The sequence below is a fragment of the Musca vetustissima genome, unplaced genomic scaffold, assembly GCF_032173495.1.
Source record: "Musca vetustissima isolate MV318-11 ecotype Yass unplaced genomic scaffold, APGP_CSIRO_Mvet_v1 utg1463, whole genome shotgun sequence".
In the NCBI taxonomy this organism is placed as follows: domain Eukaryota; kingdom Metazoa; phylum Arthropoda; class Insecta; order Diptera; family Muscidae; genus Musca; species Musca vetustissima.
The window spans coordinates 148,683-170,932 of NW_026886420.1; the positions used below are offsets into that span (position 1 = coordinate 148,683).

Sequence of the window (22,250 nt, forward strand, 5' to 3'; positions counted from 1 at the left end):
GATTTGTTCGTAGCCTCCACAATGTGCATAAAATAACAATAGTCTTTGTTGAAAATGTTTTTCTATTATGATTATGTTTTTTCTATCTGTATCAAGCAAGTTCCTAAAATGTAAAGCTACACCTTATTACAGTAGGTAAAAAAAAAACTTAAAATATTTTTATAGTCTGACAATACCAATTAAGAGTGCTACACCAAAAAACGAGAAATATGTATTTTAATTATAAAAACCCTTAAGGGAACCCCACCCATTCTCGATTTTAATTTTTCAAGATTTTCAATGTGCTGGTAAATCAATACCAATGCTTGTTAAGGTTTCTAACTTTGCACATATATATTTGATAATTTAAAAGAGAAGAAAAATAATTTACAAAAAATTTTTGTTTTTGTCTTGTTGTTGTTTTTTATAATTAAAGAAAAGTCATTATTTTTGAAGCAATAAATTTTGGTGTTAGAAAGAGTACATGACTGGCTCTCAATACGTATTGACTCTAAATTTAACAAAATTTTGAAAAAATATTTTTGGAAAATCGCCAATTTTTGATGAGTTGGATTGGCTTTAAATGTAGCTATACACAGAGAAACGTGTCTCCTTAATAGATTGTAAATAATCTAAAATTGTATGTCATTTTCTTATATGGGATACATAAATGTGAAACAATAAATTTTTAAATACCAATGAATTATTTATTCACAGTATTACCATAAATCAATCAGGCGATAACTAAAACATTTCTGTAATATAGGGCATAACACAGTCGACAATTCTACATGTATTTGCAAATTGCTTTGCAGCTTTGTGTTGCTAATAATTTCACCTTGAACAAGTCTAGTCATCATCGACTTTGCATGAATGTCATTATCAACTTTATATGGAGCAATATTAGTAGGAGTAATGCTGTAGTGAATTATTCTAAACAATTCATGTTTGGTCTCAATAAAAACAACAATATGACTATGACTATTTATAACGGGTATAAGCGATTACCTCAAAACCTGATTTAGAAATGACCACCTGCGAGCGACTTGCGTTCTGCTTATTTTATGAATGAATTGCTTTACTCATGATGATCGGTAAGGTCGGAAGAAAAAAATGAAACAATTGTTATACTAATAAATAGTTAGTTTAGTATAAATACAATAATTTATTATTTTTTAATGATATAAATACATATAAATATTTGTTGAGATAATCTTTTTAAAGAACAACATGTTACTCATCATATTCCTCATCTTCCAAATCATCTGTGGCCGTTGGATATTTCAGCTCTTTTTGTGGCGGATTAATATTAAAAGTCTTTACATTTGCCCTGGCCGTGCCATTGTTGACACTGACATTATCCCTGTACGAGGGTGCAGGAGAACTTTTGATTGTGAATTTCGGTGCGACAGACTTCGATGTAGAGCCAGCGATATTTCCTCGGCTGTTGAAATTGGATGACCTTGTATTTTGATTGACATTGTAGTTGGGATTATTTTCTGAACGTTCTCTTTTGAGTGGTACAATATTGTTGCTTTGTTCATAGCCGGACGAACAGAAGTCATTACATTCCTCCATTGTTTTGAAATTATTATCATTGCCGGCACATCCGCCCCAATAGAACATGGTACATTTCATGCGTCGAATATCGAAGTAGTAACGTTGTAATTTGGCACGACAGTAACCGAAATCCATGGGCAGTAGACATGATTCGGGCAGACCTTGAACAGAGAATAAAATGTGTGTTTAAAAAATTCGAAATACGAAATTGAATAACTCTTTAGAAAAGAACAATATACAGATTGTCAGTTTCTCTTACATTTTTAGATATAAAATTGAAATTTCTAGATGTTTCTTACTGGAATTACTTACCTTCATAACGATCAGGTCCATATAATCCCACAGCGCCTTCTACAAAGTTATTTTCTGAGAATTTCACAATAAACACTAACAGAAGTTGGAGTAAAGACACTCTGGATAGAATTTTCATTTTTCCAAAAAACGTAGCTGGAACAAGCAATTAATAATAATGCACTTGCGCCCAAGTGATGGATTGCGCTTGGTGGCGTTGTAATTCAAAACACTTTTGCTTGATTGTACGTCTAACAACTTAATACTGGACTAAGTTGTTGCCTGCTAAGTGAAACCTGCAGTTTTCACTGTTTGCGTGGTGATGCTGTTGGTGGTCAGTCAATGTTCGAATCGCTGCAATACGATGTGCAGTTACTCACAAAAAATGTATATGGACAACTCGATTTTGTCTTTGGAATGATGATGGCGGTGGTGTTGGCGGTGTTGGCGGTGTTGGACGCTGGGTGGTAAATTGTTAATGCTTTCCTCCGAGGGGCACTGAAGTAGAACTGAATGACTGACTGAACACACTGATGTTAATGATAATGGAAATTAAATGCAGATCTTCGCGAAAAATTTGCTAGAGAAAAATAGAAGAAGAAACACGAAATTTGCAATATTTAATTGTTCCGCTTACAAAAGAAATAATAGCTTCTGAATGGGCTGGCACCTGCCTTAACGGCTAGCTGGCCCACGGTGTTTGGCTAAAAAGCGTTAATTTAAAAAAAAATATACCTAATGTCTGTGGTGTTTAGATGCTTGATTGCGTATTGGCACTTGCGATCGCTTGAAGAATCCAGAATGAACTGAGACTTGGCTATTCAATTTTGGAATTTGTAATGTAAAGTAAAAAAGTTGCTTTTGAAATGAAATGCGAATTTATAAACACAAAAATTCTGCACTACTCCAATATACCTTGTTTTTGTTTTCAGTATATTTTTTTCTTTTTTGCTAAAGATGTTGTTGTTTTTGTTGTGAGAGTATGACTATATGTTGCCGTTTATAATCTGATATAAACAACAATTTAAAAAATCCCTGTTGTTGTTGTTGCTGCTGCTGTTTGGGTGTTCACTTGTTGCGGCTTTGTCTGCCTGTCTATCCGTCTGACGGCATGTCTTGCTTACTTGTTGTAGCAAGCATGCGGCGTATTTAAAACCAGTCCTCTTTGAGTCTGACTTTTTTCTACTCTTTGTAAATGCTTCTCACCTTCATTGGGTTTTAATAATGAATATTTTCTATGAAACGCACTTAGGGATGTCAATCAGCGATTGTCGAATGCAAAGTCTTTCAATTAGGATAATTTTAAGCAATTACAAATTAATATAAAAATTTCGCATATAAAATGGGAGAGATAAGTAATTTGTGACTTTTTGGTTTCATTGAATATAAAAATGCCTCATCCATATATTTTTTGAAGGGAAAACGTTCATAAAATTCTATTCTCGTGGCATGGCATGCAAAGATATTCAATCGGATATAAGAAATTATTGTTTGGGTGCCGAAAATATGTTTTGTTCGTCTACTTTTTTTCTTCTTGTAGCACATATAAAATTATGTAGCTGAAATCAATATTTGCATACCTAATAAATGTATTTACAATCTTGTCGCTCTTGGAGAATGCCGGTTGCGTTTCGCGAGATTTCAATGAAGCAAAAAAATATAATTTTATGGACGAAAACTAAATGTTCTACAAATGTCTACGTTCTACATTATAAAAAAATTGTTGGATCGGTATTTGCTAACGTATGGACATGAATTAATTTCTATTCCGCCAAGTGCGTTTGCTTCATTTGCATTTACAACAACAAAAATATACGAAAATTTGTAAGAAATTCCATTAGAAATATTGTCAGTTATTCATTTATTGTTAATAGAGTTGCGCGTGAATGTTTGACAAATCAAGTACATTTACGATCCCACTCATGCGTTATGGCTATGGGTATATATTTATGTTGTTCGAGAAAGTTATCTCCTCCAATTGTGTATATGAAATGACCAGGCTGTCCTATACATATGCATATTGTGGTTTGGCAATGGAAACATATCATCAGATTTTCAATAACATTGGGGGGTGATTGTGTTTTATTTATAAAATAACTAGCATAAACCCGCTACTTCGTTAGCGAATGTGAGAATTATTTAAACCCCAATACCAAACATTATTAACACTTTTGGAACCATTTAGTACCTATGTTCTCTTATAGTACTTATTTCCAAAACTACCTCCATATCTCAACCCTACACACCAATTCTGAACGCAAAAGAAATTTAGCCCTATACAAAATTTGTTGTCATTTTTTACCCTTTGTACTGGTGTAAAATTTCCAAAATTCAAATATAGCTTCCCCGAAATCCAAATTAAGTGCCAGTTAGTAAACATTAATATAAATTGCCACAACTTCCAATGGAAATCTTATTACTCAATTTCAGGATTCCAGCTCTAACGGTTAGCTTTTAATCCAAAATGTAACAAATGTAGTGCCATTTAGTACACATTAGTAGACATTTCCAGAACCTCCAGCATAGCCCAATCCTACATCCCAACAGCCAAAATTTCAGGATTGCCAAATTTAGTACACATTAGCACGAATTTCCAAAACTTTCTACAAAGCCAAACCCTACACCCCAACAGTGATTCTAACATCAAATTTAAAGATTCCAGCTCTATAGGTTAACCCAAATACAAATTTGGTACCGTTTAGTACACATTAGTACGAATTTCCAAAACGTTCCTCAAAGCCCGCTTTTGGTACCATTAAGTACAAGTTTCCAATTATAGTACGATTTAGTACTTTTATGTGTACGTAAAAAATTCCAAAACTACGTATATATCTCAATCCTACACTTCGACGGTAATGTTAATTTAAATTTTCGGACCGTTCTAGTACGAATTTCCTAAAACCCAGCCCTATCTGTCACCTTTGAACCAAGAATGACCCTCACCCAAAATTTCAAGATTCTATCGTCAGCCGTTTCGTCTGGGCGTTGATGAATCGTTAAATCAGTCAGTCAGTCAATCACTTTACTCTTTTATTAGTATAGATTATTTAATGCTTATATATATTTTTAATTAGTCTTTTATTTTTCATTTCAGGTTTTTATGAATTATATATGTTCGAATTTCCGTATGATGACAGTCGAAAACGATATACAAATTATTTGAAAATATGGCAGGCCCTCCGATAACGATCAATTTGGAATTATCCTCATCTCTCAATCATAAAATTCCACAAGGAAGGATTACAATAGAATATAGTCCAAATAAGTGGGCTAAGTTGTTAAGAAAATTACTTCTTAAAACTTATATTTGATATATTTTTTAATGTATGTATATATTTTTTACAAAGAATATTGAATTAAAAATAAAGAATAATAAATTTACTAAAAATACTATGTGTTTTTATTTACGGATACAACAAATATGGTAAGTATACTTGTCCCTACGCATGCGACATAATTTGTGTGATGACGTCACAAATTTTCATTCACCTGGTTTTATGCATTTTTTGCGCAAATTTCACCAAAATACCAGGCGCCCAGAAGAAAATAGAAAGTAGCCCGAAAAAAATAAAAATGGAAAAAATTGCATCTGGCAATGCCGTACAAAAAATTACGAAATTGGTAGCATACTTTTAGGCGCTCGAATTTTTTTCGCGGGTAGGGTGTTGCCAGACCAAAATTTTTCGAATTTATTTTTTTGGCGGGCAACTTTCTACTTCATTCTGGGCGCCTGGTATTTTTGTGAAATTTGCGCAAAATTGCACCAAATTATTGGGATTTTTTTTCAAATTAATTGGGAGCCATTATTGTGACATTGGGCGATATTGTTACTAAGGAACTAATATTGTGAACCCCCACTAACAAATTTTTTAGACGTCCATAAATAAAACACATTTTTAGCATTTCTTTAAATATGTTTATTTGTACATAAAGAAATAACTCAACTAGATACACTATTTACTTAATAGTACTTAAAACAATGGTAGTGTAGAGGAACAAATTGATGAACGATGTCAGGATCAGCTGGATATTTTCATTCAGAAATTGCTCAAACCTACCAGGCATCCAGAACAGGTAGATAGAAAATTTAACTAATTGGCAAACTGCGGGCTTTTAGCTCCGTAACATGTACCAGGTTTGATATTCGAAACAACATTTTTGGGCGTGGATTCTTTAAAAAATACCAGGGACCACAAAGTGGGTCTTCGGGCTGTCTTTCCTATCCTGTAAGGTATAATGAAGTAAAAAATTGGTCATTGGTAGGAAAACGGTAAATTTAATTTCGAAAACTTAGTTAGGGTTCTAAATAATTTTCACATAAAACATATCATATTTTTAAAATTTATTTTAAAATTTTATAATTGTAAAAATATGGAATGACAGTGTGTAATAAAACTTCAGAATTTCCTCTAACCATATCTGGAAACTTTAAAAAAAACGGTTTAGTAGTTGCCGAGATATTTGTATTTTAATTCAACGATGGCCCGAAATACACCTCCTGTTCGATTCTGGTCGCCTATTACCTGAAAATGAAAAACCACACAAAAATCGCAGACATTTCATATTGTCTGCTGTTGTATGAAAATTATAGCATACTTGTAGGGACAAAGGGTAGTTCGAGGTGCATGCAATTTCTTGTTGCTTGATATGTAGGTGTGATTGTATGTGATTTATGCACATATGCAATGTAAAATATATTTACTTACACATAAACACTGTAGCTGTATGAAGAAAAAATTGACGATTTTTGTGGTGTTTTTAATTTTTTGGTAATAGGCGCCCAGCATCGAACCGAAAGTATATTTCGGAGCATGGTAGAATTGAAATTCGAATAACTCCGGAAATACTTAACCGATTTTTATGAATTTTGCAGCAATGGTTAGAGAGAATTCTGCAGTTTTACACTATGACATTGCATATTTATTACACCTATAAAGGTGATTTTTTAGCTATTATCTTTTTGGCAAGACTGTTTTTAACTGTTTACACACATCTAGTGTTTTGTTTTTCTGTCATACATTTTCAGTTTGTTCCATAATTTAACGATGAATCGCCATACAAACGATCAACGTTTTCAAATCATTGAATTTTATAACTAAAATTCGTGCTTTGTTAAGAATGTTCATCGTGCGTTTCTTCAATTTTATGGCTGTATAATCGATCCATTGAAGCGTCTATTTTTTAATCCATTTCATATAGATATATACCGATTTCAATTTCCTTTACGACCATACTATTTGGCTAACGGAGCGCCACATAATGTTGCCGTAACTGAAAATTTCATAAATGTAGAATTTAATGTCCTGGTTGTTGTCTCATAACTCTGGAACTACTGGAGGTATTGTAATAAAATTGATGTCATATGAAAGGTAGGAAGTCTGACTATTTCGTGATCTATTCAAAATTTAAAAAAATGTGAAATGTTTTATTTGAAAAATTATGTAGGAGGATATATTTGTATGTTATTACCTTACAAAAGTTTTCAAAATACAATTTGCCGATTCTATGTCAAAGGCCAATATTTATCCTTTTATTTGTGTTAATAGAGCAAGTTACAGACCATGAAAGACATTTCTGAAGGAAAATATTTAGCTGTTATTGATCATTCCTTTCAAAAGATCGGCTTTGAACATTCTATATTCTGGGTATTGATAACTCTACAGAAAACAATACTAATTAATTAAAATACCAACGTATTTACGTATTTAAAGTATTGAACGCAAAATCTTGTTTAATTTATTTTTTAGCTTTTTATTTTTACGATCAAGTGGTAGCAATTTCAAGCAATCTATTCAAATTATAATCTATAAATATTTTAATGATTTTGTGTTTTATCGGTTATTCTAGAAAGTTATATGATGATCATCGCACCTGTTCTCAATGTAAAATATCTATTAAAGCTAAGGCTACGTTTATATTTAAACCTGAACATGTTTGTTATACTAAAATTCAAGCGATTAATTTTTGCTAATTGTCGAGCTAAAAATATCAAATATTTTTGCACCCTAATAAATACGAAAATATTAAATTTAATTTGTGAAATCATCTTCTGTGCTGTACAGCATACTAATTTGCGATGAGAAGTTTTTAAGAATACAGCAATATATCATTTGGTATGAATTCCGCTTTGAAAGTTAAAAAAATAAATAAAAACAGCCAACGAATATTTCTCTGGCTAAACTGAATCGTGATGGATATTTGTTTCTGACACATCATAATGATAAAAAAAACTTCATTTTTTATTTTTATTTAATTGAGATTCATAAAACTACAAAATCCATATTAAGAAATAAAAAAGGGATAATGAGTTTAAAAGTATAAAAAATTCCATTGTTTATTTGTTCTTAATGCTCATAGGCTTGTTTCTCCTTCCACTATTAAAACCATAAAATTCTTCTTTATAATGTGTAATGAATTTAATTTTTCTCATGTCCAACAAATGTATACTCTAAATTATCATTCCATTTTTTTCTCAAACCCTGCCTCCGTTAAGATTTGTTCCACACCATTAACATTCGATCGACCATTCTTATTTCCGCACACTGCCTTCATGGCGTTCTTTACCATCATAAACATTGCGTCGTTATGGTATTTATAAAAAAATCTTCAATCCCCACACTAAATGAAAAACTGAGTATACAGAAAAACCTGTTTGATTTTTGGTAATAAAAATAAGAAAAAAACAATTTTATTTTTGATTTTTTTTTGGTTTAAAAAAATATTGACAATAATAACAAAATCAATTACGTAATAACATTAAGAAAATTAATTTATGTAATGCTTAATTAAAATTAATGACAACTGGTTGCTATGCTTTTCCTCTTTACCCATTCTTTAGAGGCATGACTTCTCGCATTCTTCCTTGGTATTGAAACGATTGTTGTTGCCCTGGCAGCCACCGTAGAAAAAGGTTTGACAAGATATTGATTCATTATCGAAATAATAGGACAAATCAGATTTGCGACAAGGTCCAATCTCCTTGGGCAATGAACAATCTGTGAATGTGGAAAGTTAATGCATTAAATAAAAATTGGAAATATAAACTAGTGTTTTTGTTTTGTTTTACAAACCTGCTTTGTCAAAAGCTGTAGCTGAAGCGAAGATCACAACAATGATGCTGAGAACGACCAAAATAATTTTCATATTGAAAATTGTTGTTGTGTTGTTAACGTCTGTTACGAATGAAGGTACAAATTAGAATGATATCGATGAGTCGATGGGGGAGTACCATTTATACTCACAACTCAAGCTCAAGAGGCAAGTAGTTGTTAAAAAGGGCCTATATCGGGTTTTTTTTGCAATGTTAATTAATTAACAACTATTTTTTTGTGTTTACCTGACTATTAAGTAAAGAGCTTTGTTTGTTTGTTTTGGAAGAAGATACCAATCGGAAGTTGTGTACATCCCAAGCCGACATCAAGTGTGCCACTACTACTCAACGAAAATAATACTTAAATGCCTGATGAAGTAGTGACATAAATGATTTTGTGCAAAAAAATCCAGTGAACATTTTGGTGTTACCCTTGGGTATCCACTTGAGTGTGAGGAGTACTTAAGTGGCACTAACACGCCCATTTATTTGCATTGCTATTTTCATTAAAGTGTTGCAGCAAGAGTACCCTCTAGCAAAAAATAAAAGTTGTGTTGTGTGCAAAACTTGTTTTTTTTTACAAAAAATACTTATTAAATCGATAGTCACATTAAAATAAGAGAAGTTACAAGGATTTTGTTTATGACCCAAATGTTGAGAAACCACACTTTTAGTAACATAACCTGTAAAATGAATGTATGGTGAAAATGGATGAAATTGAGAGGTTACATAAATACTTTTAATTCAAAGATCCACAGAGGATGAACATTTAATTGCATTAAAACAAACTATGATCTATTGAGCGCATATTACGCTAAAAATATATATTTTATTAATCTTGCAATATGATAACCCTCTGGGATGGTCATCATAAGGGTTTTTTTTGCTTTATAGTAAAATTAAATTAATACACCTCCTGCTCGATTCTGGTCGCCTATTACCTGAAAATGAAAAACCTCACAAAAATCGGTCTTTTAAAAAAGGCAAAAATTGTTTTCATAATGTCTGCTGTTGTATGAAAATCATAGCATATTTGTAGGGGCAAATGGCAGTTCGAGGTGCAATTTCTTGTTGCTTGATATGTACAGTGGCGAACAGAAACGAATACATGTTTGCATTTTGGACACTTTTTACGCCATAAAAATAAAACTAAAAAAGCTAATTCAAAAATGTTGGTTGCATTTTATTGGGTATTTTGTACTTAACAAAACAACCTAAATTTAAAAATCGAACTCTTAAAAATAGCTAAGAAAAAATAAAGAAAACGAAATCAACCCCAATGTACTCACTTTTGCACGTTTGCATTTGTTTAATAATGTGCAGAAAAGGAATGTAAAATCACGTTTTTCAAATCTTTTTTTTTGGTTCTCATTAGTTTTTTTTAAGAAAATATATAAGTTTTACATCATTTAAATCCCGTTTACGAAAAAATTGTACAAAGTTTTGAACAAAAATCAAATAAATAATTAATAATAATAAATCAAGAAGAAATATATATAATAACCACTGAAGATGCTATTCGGAAAAAGCTGAAAAATCTGTTCTACCCTGGAAATTGCAAAGGGACTTAAATTGTGTCAATTATTGGTCATATGTGTACAGAAACGGTGTTCCGTTGTTCCCAAACCTCAAATTAGAGGTCGTACACCGCTTATAAGATGTGTGGACCCACGTCTAATGATAAGGGAAATGTAATTTGATAAGTTTTAACACCAAAATATGCTTCGTAAGTACTCGTCAAACCTGTTAGTCATTGAACGGCGTGAAGAGTCCTTCCCGACATTGGATATAGCAGCATTAAAAAAAGACTAAAAACCAGTATTATAGGAAAAAACTGCAAAATAAGGGTAAAGAATTTTCAACTAACCCAAAAGATGAATTCTGGTCGATTGGAAACGTGTGATCGGGTCCGACGAATCCAAATTCAACCGTTTTCAATCCGACGATAAGTATTTTTGGTGATGAAAACTAATTCAAAGGTCCAATGTGAATCACGGTTGAGGAATTGCCATGGTATGCGTAGGCTTTAACTTGTGGGTCCTGAACCGATGTTAAAAAATTGACAAAATAATAATGAAACAAGTCCATTTTGATCATTGTAGAGTCACATCAGTCAGTTTAGGTAGCTAAGAACGCCTATTCTGTAGAAGAAGTTATTATGTGTAGGACGGTGATCAAAGATATACGTCAAAATTCGTGAGAGAATATCTTCGTGAGCAAAATTTTGAATTAACACTGTGGTCAGCATAAAGTTTCGACATCAATCCCAACGAATTTTTCAAATTTGTTCAAAAGTGAGTACATTGGAGTTGATTTACTTTTCTCTGTTTTTTTCTTAAAAATTTAAGAGTTAAATACTTTAACTTTAGGTTGATTTGTTAGGTACGAAATACGTTATAAAATACAACCAACATTTTTGAATTTGCTTTTATATTTATATTTTTATGACGTAAAAAGTGTCCAATGTACAAACATGTACTCATTTCTGCTCGTCACTGTAGGTGTGACTGTATGTGATTTATGGGCATATGCAATGTAAAATACCCTGTAGGACTTTCATCAACTAGTTTACAAAATGTTTAGTTATAAAGAAATTATTAATCAACTGATTATAAATTAGCTAGAAAGTCATCTAAGACTCAACCACATTGAAATCAAAAATATGTTCATGTCATCAAAAACATAACAAACGCAAAACAAGAAACCGTTAGAATTGCATTCCACACAACAACAACGAATGCAAAGATGAAGAAAAATCATTCTGTTTGAAACTTCGGAGAGTGAAGAAGTGTAAATCGTAACTAATTGTAATTGTGCTCTTTAAGTGTGAAATTAAAAATAAATTGGTAAGTGTTTTAATAATATAATTGAAATGTCGTGACCGAAAAGTTAATTAGGCAAGATGCGAAGGAAATATTTCCCCGTCAAAACGGTTGAAGATTTATCTGCCCTCAATAACTTTATAGATGAAGACAATCGACTACATACGTAAGTATTAATTTTCCCCTTTTTAAACGTTGTTATTTTTATTAATTTTTAATTCAATAAATTTGTAATGTATTCACAGGTAAATTCAATGAAGAGATTAATTAAAGTCAAATTAGAAAAGACGCTGATGGAAATATTTGCAATAGAAATAATAATTTATTTTAACGTGGATGGAACCCATGGAAAAAAACGTCTAAAAGATTTCCAAAATGTTTTCGAGTGTCTTATGGACGCCCTGCGATCACTTCCAGTGGATCCAGAGAAAGAGCTCCGAAAAGCATTGCATATTATTAAAAAAAACGTCAATTCCATGACATATGCATAAAAAAAAAAACTATAAGTCAGTCATTTATATTAATTTTCTGTGATTAATTATTTTTTTTTATTTTTTTAACATATGTTATGTTCCACCTATGTATATAATTTTTCAACTGTGTATAATAAAATAAATGTATAATAAAATAAATGTATAATAAAATAAATAGTAAATAGTTATCTTAACATATACCAACTAATAGTCATTTCGAAAATTCTATATACAAATTAATCTCTTTTAGACCGATGACTATCTGCATTTTTTAATCTAACTATAAATGCGTCAAAAATAACTAGTTTGTAACCAGTTGAAAAGTTACTGACTACTACCGCGATCATCGCCATGTAAACATAGTCAGTTGGCCCAAAGAAAAATAATCGATAAATGGTCTAGAAGTGACTATTTTAAAATTAGTTTAAAGTTAGTTTTAAATTGGTTCATTTCCCTACAGGGTGTATTTACTTACACATACACACACTGTAGCTGTATGAAGAAAAAATTTCCATTTTTGCTAGATCGATTTTTGTGGTGTTCTTCATTTTTTGGTAATAGGCGCCCAGCACCGAACCGAAAGTATATTTCGGAGCATGGCAGAATTGAAATTCGAATAACTCCGGAAGTACTTAACCGGTTTTTATGAATTTTGCAGCAATGGTTAGAGGGAATTCTGCAGTTTTATTACACAATGACATTATATATTTATTACACCTATAAAGATAATTTTTAGCTATTATCTCTTAGGCAACACTGTTTTTAACAGTTTACCTCTGGGATGGTCATTATAAGGGGGGTTTTCTTACATTATAGTAAAAATAAATTAATGTCAAAATCTCTGAAAATTTAGCTGTAATTTTCAGAGATTTTTGCATTTTGTTTCTGTAAAAAAATTGCCATTAAGCACAACAATAATATTATTTGACCAAAATTTTCAAAATATAGATTTGATTGTGAATGTCTGAATGTGATGTTGTACCAATTTATCTATTGAATTTTTTTTCTCATTTAAATCTCAGAGATATTAATTATCATATAATTGTTGTTTGAAAAACAAAAGTTCCCCGGAATCACATTCATACATTGTATGCAACACAATAATTACGAGCGTGCTAATATTTAAACTAACATTTGTCTCTTTGATTATCTATTCACTGACATGACAAGTAATCGCTAAAAATCGTCAGTACATCTGTTTATTTATATGTATAAACAAATGGATAAGAGAGCCACTGCTTAAAACCAATATAGTTCAATAATATATATGTATATAGTTTAAGGTGGTACTAAACAACTCACCGTATATACAAATCTATACTTTAAAAAACTAATCCTGAAATTATTTCAAATAGGGAAAGGAACGTAATCGGTTTATCAGCTGTATTCTGGATATTCGCTAGGGAGATATCTCGCTTGTGAACATTTTTTTCACTTTCACATTTTTCATAACTGCCAGTCTCCTATTTAAAAGCGCTCAATTATAACACTGATTTAATTTCAATAGCAGAAAAAATAGCATCAACTTCATACATCCTAAACATTTGTAGAACGTTAATTTTAAAATTTACAATAAATTGCCTTTTTAATATTATTCATATATTTTATTGAAATAAATAAATGTTATAATATATTTTTTTGATTTGGTATTTCATTGATATTCAATATCGTAATTGTTGCATACAATCACGTCGACACTCCTCATAGGTGAGAAAATTATTTTGTGTGGCACCGCAACCGGAATAATAGAAGCTGATACACTTGCCAGATTTACGGTCGTATGCGTAACGCAAAAATTTGCCGCGACATAAGCCAGGTGTCTTCGGTTCCAAACAAGCTGAGAATAAAGAAAAAGAAAACAATAGTTGCGTGAATAATATTGAAAGGTGTAATGTGTGTATTGGTATAGATTGATAATGTTGCACAGTAAGTAGGAAAAAAATGTTTGTTTATTTTTCAAACGCTTGTTATGAACACTACTGTGGAACAAAGTTTTTTGGAATCTACTATGAACGATAGTAGAACAAGCGCTGACATTTCGTGATATATAAAATCCACTACAACCTTCTAATGAACATTTTGGACAAATTCCTGAACCCTAAAAATCCCGAACAAAGGGAGCTATTCCAAAAAAATATAAATATATAGATTTCTACCGACTTTCTCAAAATGCGAAACTATGGCCCAAAAGGGAGGAAATGTGCCATGAAAATACCTATAATTTATAAGGAGGTTATGTGAAAATAATCACGGCTAAGACCTAACAATACCAAAAAATTGGGACGTACTAATATGTCGCAGAGGGTAGAAAAATTTAAAAAAATCGATAGGAAAGCAGGGCGTAAAAAATTTTCCAGATTTCTTGATACAATAAAATCTAGATTATCCGGACCTCGTTAATCCAAATTATTCGGTAATCCGGCACATTAAACATCAGTCCACACACTTATTTGTAGATTTTGTCTATTAGTGCAGGTGTGTCGTCTTCAGTTCTTTAAAAATCATAGGTTATCATTTGAGCTTATCAATTGAAAATTAAAAAGAACACTGCAGTGTTCACTTATAAAATTCGACACCTTCTCTCTATTCCAATTCAGTTTGTTTAAAGTTGTGAATGAAATCACACTGAAAATGAAATTATTTGTTATTTTGTCATTTGTGATGTTGGGATTTATATCTTCAACACTTGGCCTTAAAAATGGTGCGTTGCATTCAAATTAGATTTGCATTCTCATTTCTATAAATAATAATTTTTAGGTATATGCGGTTTACAATTTGCCAAAGATGGAGATGAAGGAGGCATAACCTGTGATGCCTTGTTTCCTTCGTGGTCTTACAGAGCAGATACTAACGAATGTATCAGTTTTATATATGGTGGTTGTGGGGGCAATACCAATCGATTCGATACCAAAGAAAATTGTGAAACAATGTGTAAAGAATAAAATAATCTAATGTCGAAAATTTTGTTTTTAATAACAAATAAATGTGGACATACAATTATTGCTAAAAGTTTTAGAAAGAAATCTGTTTATAGGTAATAATGAGATCTATATTTCTTAAAAAATCATTTTTATATTCAAATTCAAATAAGGAAAATTGTATAAACATAACATAACAGTTTTAATGCGGGGAGTATAATTGACCATTAAATTTATATTCATATATTGTTTTATTGTATTATCATCACATCAGGAGTTGGATACCTCGCAGAAAATTGAAGTCCAGTGGTAGTTGCGAAGGGTATTATATGTACTCAAATTCAACGTGTCAATGTGAAATCAAAAAGACGACAATTTTTGTCGTATGATACTAAAAATTAAGGAATAAAATCCAGAAAGAAATACAAAATGCCAAAAAAAAGTTCTAGGTGCTAGATTACTTTTTCAGGTGCTAAACGAGTTAAAATCTAGAACTACAAGTGCTAAATTGACAACACTGGTCTCAGATGATATTGCAATGCTAAATGGTAAATTCATTAAAAGTTCAGAGCATACTTTAGGGAGAAGAAGAATTAAATAATATTTGAAAACGGCGCCAATTAAATGCAAACTTTTTCTAATGAACAAACTTGAAAGCGTAACGCGGCGGACAATTTTTAAATTTGAATATGCGACTGGAAATGTAAAACCAGAACCACTAAAATATAAGGTAAACATATTACGATATGCAAAGGTTCGATGAAATTGGATATTCCGTTCGCTTCATATGAAATTTACAAGTTTTCAAAATGTTGACTTTTTGTGGGGAGTTAACTGATAAGTCTCATCTTGGAAGATATCAAAACTTGTTTCTATAAGAAAAAAAACTGGAGACAGTGATATTAATAACTTAAGACCGATTTCACTTCTTTCAAATTATTAAGGAAAAAATGGATGCTGAGTTGAGTGGTCCTTATATTTCTCAATATCAATTTGGGTTTAAGAAGGGAAATTCAACAGCTCATGCTCTTCTGAAATTCCACAACGACATTATCCAGAATCTTAGGGAAAAACGATGCACTCTGGCGGTGTCACTTGACGTCGAAAAAGCCTTTGACAAAGCCTATCACAATGGCATTTTATTCAAAATGATTTTGGGAATAACGACAGTGAAGCTTTTTAAAATGACGAAAGAAAATTCTATGTTCAAATTGAAAACGTCCGGTATCCTTATGTGATATAACCTGCGGGTGCCGCAAAGCACCTCATTTATATAATATATCCATATATGACTTTCCCCATGTATTTGATGGATCCAAGGGTATACTTTATGCCGACGACTCTCTTCTCTACGCTCACGATGAGTCCCCGTCAGTTGCTCTTCAACATGTTTCATCGCATCTTAACCGAATGAAATATTTTTACAATGGGGCATTAAAATTAATCAAAGAGTAAAGCAATTTGCATTAGAAATGCTTCCGGAAAATGCAAATATACTGTAGTGCCGGAAAGTAAACAGTTAGAGCTGCATTTGGATAGTGATGAAATTGAGTTCACTGAAAACCTTAAATAATTAGGAGTTAATTTCAACCACCTTCTAAAATTCAACAGACATGCTGATTATAATTTGGAAAGAGCGAATCGCATTAAAGGTGCATTTTCAAATGTATTTAACATCAGTTAGAACTAAATTATTCCTCTACAAAATTAGCATACGTCCTGTCCTTCTGTATGCCTTTACTATTTGGTTCAACATTTCTCCAACCACGATGAAGAAATTAGAAGTTTTTGAGCGGAACATTATTCGATATTCAAATGAATTCATTTATAATGAGAGCAAAATTACACGACTTTCAGCATATGCGATTCGTAGAAAGACTTGTCGATTTCAATGGGTCTATTTTTCAGGAAATTTTAAACAGCGAACGTGAATTTAATTCGACGAATACGAATTATCTTTCCGCCTTAGGAATAATTCAAGGAGGGTCAAATTCATCTGACCAAAACTTTTATTCTTATTCTACACCTGGAACACATAGGGGGTAGTTTTTTTATGTAGTTTAAGTATATATAATTTTAGTTTAATTGTTTTGTTTCGGTTTTTTTGTAGTTGTAAGTCCTAGTTATAAGTACACATCAAAATATAGATAAAACTCTATTCGCTACAGCAAGTGTCGGGAGCAAACACTATTTATCTCATTTTAAAATTATTTTTTAATTACAATTAAATATCTAAAGAATGTTTAAGCATGTAGCATCCCCATTTTATGTAATGATATTAGAATAATACATGATAGTTTTAAGTGTCCCTGTTATTTATTGTTAATACCATGTCCTTAATGAAATGAATGAAGTCTCAATAAATACAAATCAAATCAATTTCAGAAGTGAATTTGGTAAAAAGAAACATGGGGTTTACATGCGTTCGTTTTTTAACCACATAAGACTAGTACATAAGCGAGAAACATTCACAAGTACAAACAAATGTATTATTAGAAAAATTATATTGTATTTAAAAAAATTACGTCATTTTGTTTTTTTTTTTGTTTTCTAAGTAATTTGAAAATAAGCTGAAATCTTTAAAATGGAATAAAATGAATTAAAATTCTCAAAATAAATTTTATGTATTTTTTACCCTTGAATAATAGTTTTTCCAATACAATAAAAAAGGGTTCAAAAAGTACAATTTTTGCTTTGGTTTTGTAAAAGAGTAAAAGAAAAATCTATTACAAAATTTGGCGTTGTCGTAAATTTTACTTAATACCGACTAAAAACGACAACGCATTCCACTACGCCTGCTACAACAACAACTACGCCTACGAGAACTGCCGCACAACGACTACGCCTACCGCAATAAGGGTGAGTATATATATTTTTATGTTTTATAATGATAAGGGACGGACAATGTATAATAAAGCACATACAACAAATAAATTGAATACAGTTAATACTATATCGAAATAGAGTTAAAACTTTATCATTTGACTTCATTCATAAAATATTAATCATTTTATTGTTGAATAACTTCATCGAATATTTGTCATTAAGATTTTCACTATGCAACATATCAAATATTTGTAATTGTAAATTACCCGTTATATTTTTCCTCTGTTGCTGGTTATTAATACTATCCACAAGTTGGCTTGTCCACACCAAGAACACTGGACACAATGACATTTGAATCAATGCCAATAAAACTAAAGTTGTTTTCAAATGCATAGCTCTTGAATATAAAAATCGCACACCGCACATTTAAAAACAAAAGAAAGAAAAAATATGCAAATTCAACACTTTGTACACTAAGAGGTTTACGATGACAGCTAGGTAAGTTAACGTTAACGGTGTTCACGATCGATCAACATACGATGAAATAATATTGGCATGTCGATGATATGAACTTCTTTAAAAATGCTAAAATAGCAATACGTGTCTTTTTGTTCTATTCTTTAACTTTCATATCTGCCGAAAGTTGATAGTTACATGGTATTGTTTGTTATGTCTTTTGCAAAGAATATATATTGTTCAATGAATGAATATAAAACAATACTTGCCGCAAAAAAAAAAAAAAAAAAAAAAAACAAAGCTAACTTTAAAGATGTTATTTTGTTGGTTTCGAAGGAAAGTCACGCCATGTGGGGTGAGTAAGGAGTCCGAGGGTGTGGACAATTTTCATTTTAATTGCAATGTTTGCTGCACCCACCCATTATGCACATTGATTTCTTATCTGTGACACTATTCTATTGCAGTTTTAAACGTCATTTTAAGAATTCGTTGTTTTTATTTTATTATTATTATGGTTTTTATAATTTTTATTTTTACAACTAAATACAATCTGTAAAAATAATTTCTTCTTACACGCATTATTACACTCTAATTACAATCAGATAGATACACAATAGTTGACATATATATTTTATTTAATTTAAAAATAATCAAAAAATATATATTTTTATTATTTTATTTTCATTTGTTTATATATTCTAATTGAAAAAAGCCATGTTTTTGTATAACCTTTTAATGCATATTTACATGGATGGTTGGGATTGTTAATGGTGGACATTGAGACGGTGGATTTGGTGAGATTTTTTGTTATATAAATTTTGAATAGGTCTAATAGAAATTGGGCTTATTTAAAAAAATTAACAAATTAAAAAATTAAGACTTACACTCTATCAATTTAAATATTTAACTCATTAGATTAGCTGTTTTGTTGTTTAGTAAACCTTACCAAATAAAGTGTGGGAATCGAAATCATGGTATAGATTCTGAACTCCTTTTTCTCATCATTTTTTATTTTATGTATGCAATTATTTTTGTTCTTTCAAATGGTAACGACAATAAAAATTACACATAAATTAGTATAAACAAAAAATATGCATTTTAAGGTTAGAATAGTTTGTTTCATATATCGCTAATTGATTAATTTTTATTGCAACCGTTCTTCCTTTTGTTTGGGGAGAGAACAAACAAAAAGTACTTGGAAGACTATAATTTAAAAAAACGTTTCTTTTTTCTATATAGGAGGATTTGTTTTTAACAAAATTGCAAAACATATTTATATATTTTTTATGTCCTAATTAAATATGGCTTTAGAAAAATAAATCCGTTTTTGTTGATTATTTTTTGAATTAATTTGCGCATTCCTCACTTCACTTTTCAACAAATTGTTCGGTTCAAAAATCTTTATCCCATCCGGTGACATCATCTGGTGGTGGTCCCTCTGGATCAGGAGGATAGTTATCGAAATTAGTTGTATCCGTTACACTTTTAACTGTGGGCTTGATTGGTGGCTCTAGAGTACGATTTTGTAAGCCCCACCAATAGAAACCATCAAACCATCTGGAAAATATAAGAAGATGAGAATAGATGAGCCATAGTGAAAAGTAGTAATATAAAAAACAAAAGGAAAATATAATAGTATCTATCGACGAACAATAAAAATACCGATACGATAGTAAGATCCCAACTGCAGTACTGTCTACTTACGTCAACTTAGTCATAGACGATGTCAATTCTAATATTAAGTCGTAAATACCGACAGATATATACCCTCAGCCTATGGCTTGCGGTGGTCTTAGGAATTATACACAGGTTTTATTATTCGTTATATAAAAAGTATAATTGCCGTCAGCGCCATTTATTGAGTGGGTAGATCTAAAGATCGATTATGAAAAATGTGTACCTCATTTTTTTTTCTTATAACTTTTTATATTTAAATAAAACTGGTTTCATCTGAATGGTATAATTTTATACTTCTAGCGAAATACAATACAAAATTAATTATGTTATTTCTTTAATATGAAATATGGTATTGAATGCTTCTTTAATTTAAATCGGTTATATGTGTGTTTTAAAAATTAATATTCTAGTCGTAGTAAAGTAGACTATTTACCCTTTCGTTGAAATTCGATAATCTGTTCCAAAGTTATGCGTTTTGAAAGGGCTTCAAAAACAGATGTACATGATTTGAATCCTATCAATCAATAGATGGCAGTTACACACCTCATTTATTTTTGCCATGACTTTCCCCGTCTTTAAACTTGATGGGTCATATATTGGAACCAGCCAATCACACAGACAGAAGACCTCCCGCACAAAATGGCCAACGTTTTGTTAAAATTAATTTTGTAATATCGGATAGTCCGGATTTGAACCAAACTTTGCGCAACCTAATATTTTAACTCAAACTGTATAATGTGTAGGATGGGACTAATCAGTCCACTATGAAGCGAACGGAATATTCATTTTCATCGAACCTTGCACATCGTGATATGTTTACCTTACATATATCTTGTTCGAAGGTGGGACCCGTCATCCTTTTCTTCTGGTACTTCCCTCACAAAGGGTCAAAACCTTACAAACCCTTACATTTAATTTGAAGGTAATTGAATGACCGATTAAATTCATTGTTTTCACATCGTAATATTTTACCAAAACCTACTTCAAATCTGAAGATGGGGCTATAGGGCAACCCCTACCAAAGATAGTCAATTATGGTCATAAAAACATATACAATTATAGGACGAATAATACCTTTATACAACAAATAATGCCGTAGACCTTCGGAATCCATAGCTTGAGGGTATATAACTGTCGGCACCACCGACTGACATTTTTTTACTTCTTATAATACTCTCAGCCTTATGGCTAATTACATAGTTAGAAAGTCTAAGATTATATATAAATATACATGAGCCATGTGGAAAACTCATACAATACTTACTTATGCTTTTGAATTTCGCTAATACCGCCACGTTGATAGCCCAAACGTTCAGCAGGATTGTCACGACACAGCTTCTTAATAAGATTGCGGGCATTGCTTGTAATATTGCGGGGGAATTCAATGGCATCAATGCCTTTTAGAATGATGTTGTAGGTACGCATGGGATCCGAACCGGTAAATGGTGGAGTACCTGAAAATAAAAAAATGAAAACACCAACAATAAGAATATATCCAAAATCATTAAGATTCGTTCGAACATACCTGTCAACAATTCAAACATCAATACACCCAATGACCAGTAATCAGCACTAATGTCATGACCACGATTCAATATAACTTCCGGTGCAACATATTCCGGAGTGCCACAGAAGGTCCATGTTTTGCGTCCCGATTGCAGTTTCTTGGCAAAACCGAAATCAACCAACTTCACATAACCTTTCTCGTCCAGCAGGAGATTTTCCGGTTTCAAGTCACGATAGATAATGTTGCGCGAATGCAAATAATCGAAAGCCTCAACAACACATGCCGTATAAAATCTAGTTGTGGAATCATCGAAATTTCCCTTATCACGTAATATGGTCCATAGTTCACCGCCAAGGCACGATTCCATTAACATGTACAAGTATTTCTTATCCTTAAATGTTTTAAAGAGCTTAACAATAAATTGACAATTGGCTTCGCCCATTATCTCCTTTTCGGACATGATGTGTTGCTGCTGACGGGTTTCGACAATTTGTGCCTTTTTCATTTGTTTCAGGGCAAATGAACGGCTACCATCGCCATGGATTTGTACCAATTCAACGCGACCAAAACCGCCAACACCAAGTGTGGCAATGACACGGAGATCGGTAAGATTGACATCGCGGAATTCTTCATTGATCCTGGAAGGGAGAA

General features: G+C 31.6%; 4 protein-coding genes across 4 annotated transcripts in view; 1 reads left to right on the plus strand and 3 right to left on the minus strand.

The window, feature by feature from the left end:
- Positions 1-1,212: 1,212 nt before the first annotated feature.
- On the minus strand, positions 1,213-1,969 carry LOC133333908 (kunitz-type protease inhibitor 2-like). Its single transcript, XM_061542222.1, has 2 exons — positions 1,852-1,969; positions 1,213-1,700 (listed from the first exon to the last, which is right to left on the minus strand). The coding sequence occupies exons 1-2, from the start codon at positions 1,967-1,969 to the stop codon at positions 1,213-1,215; spliced, it is 606 nt and encodes a 201-aa protein (XP_061398206.1).
- An 11,899-nt stretch (positions 1,970-13,868) lies between these two features.
- LOC133333909 (trypsin inhibitor) lies at positions 13,869-14,252 on the minus strand. Its single transcript, XM_061542223.1, has 2 exons — positions 14,204-14,252; positions 13,869-14,052 (listed from the first exon to the last, which is right to left on the minus strand). Exons 1-2 carry the CDS (start codon positions 14,250-14,252, stop codon positions 13,877-13,879), a joined length of 225 nt encoding a protein of 74 aa, XP_061398207.1. The 3' UTR covers positions 13,869-13,876.
- Positions 14,253-14,846: 594 nt separating this feature from the next.
- Positions 14,847-15,157, plus strand: LOC133333881 (male accessory gland serine protease inhibitor-like). The gene is made up of 2 exons (XM_061542190.1): positions 14,847-14,916; positions 14,973-15,157. Exons 1-2 carry the CDS (start codon positions 14,847-14,849, stop codon positions 15,155-15,157), a joined length of 255 nt encoding a protein of 84 aa, XP_061398174.1.
- Positions 15,158-19,782: 4,625 nt separating this feature from the next.
- Positions 19,783-22,250, minus strand: part of LOC133333884 (cGMP-dependent protein kinase, isozyme 2 forms cD4/T1/T3A/T3B) — a 34,101-nt gene continuing 31,633 nt past the window's right edge. The window contains exons 6-8 of the mRNA XM_061542194.1: positions 21,618-22,237; positions 21,357-21,546; positions 19,783-19,972 (exon numbers count right to left, since the gene is read on the minus strand). Of these exons, the coding sequence (XP_061398178.1) occupies positions 19,807-19,972; positions 21,357-21,546; positions 21,618-22,237 (976 nt within the window). The 3' untranslated portion in view covers positions 19,783-19,806. The remainder of the gene's footprint in view (positions 19,973-21,356; positions 21,547-21,617; positions 22,238-22,250) is intronic.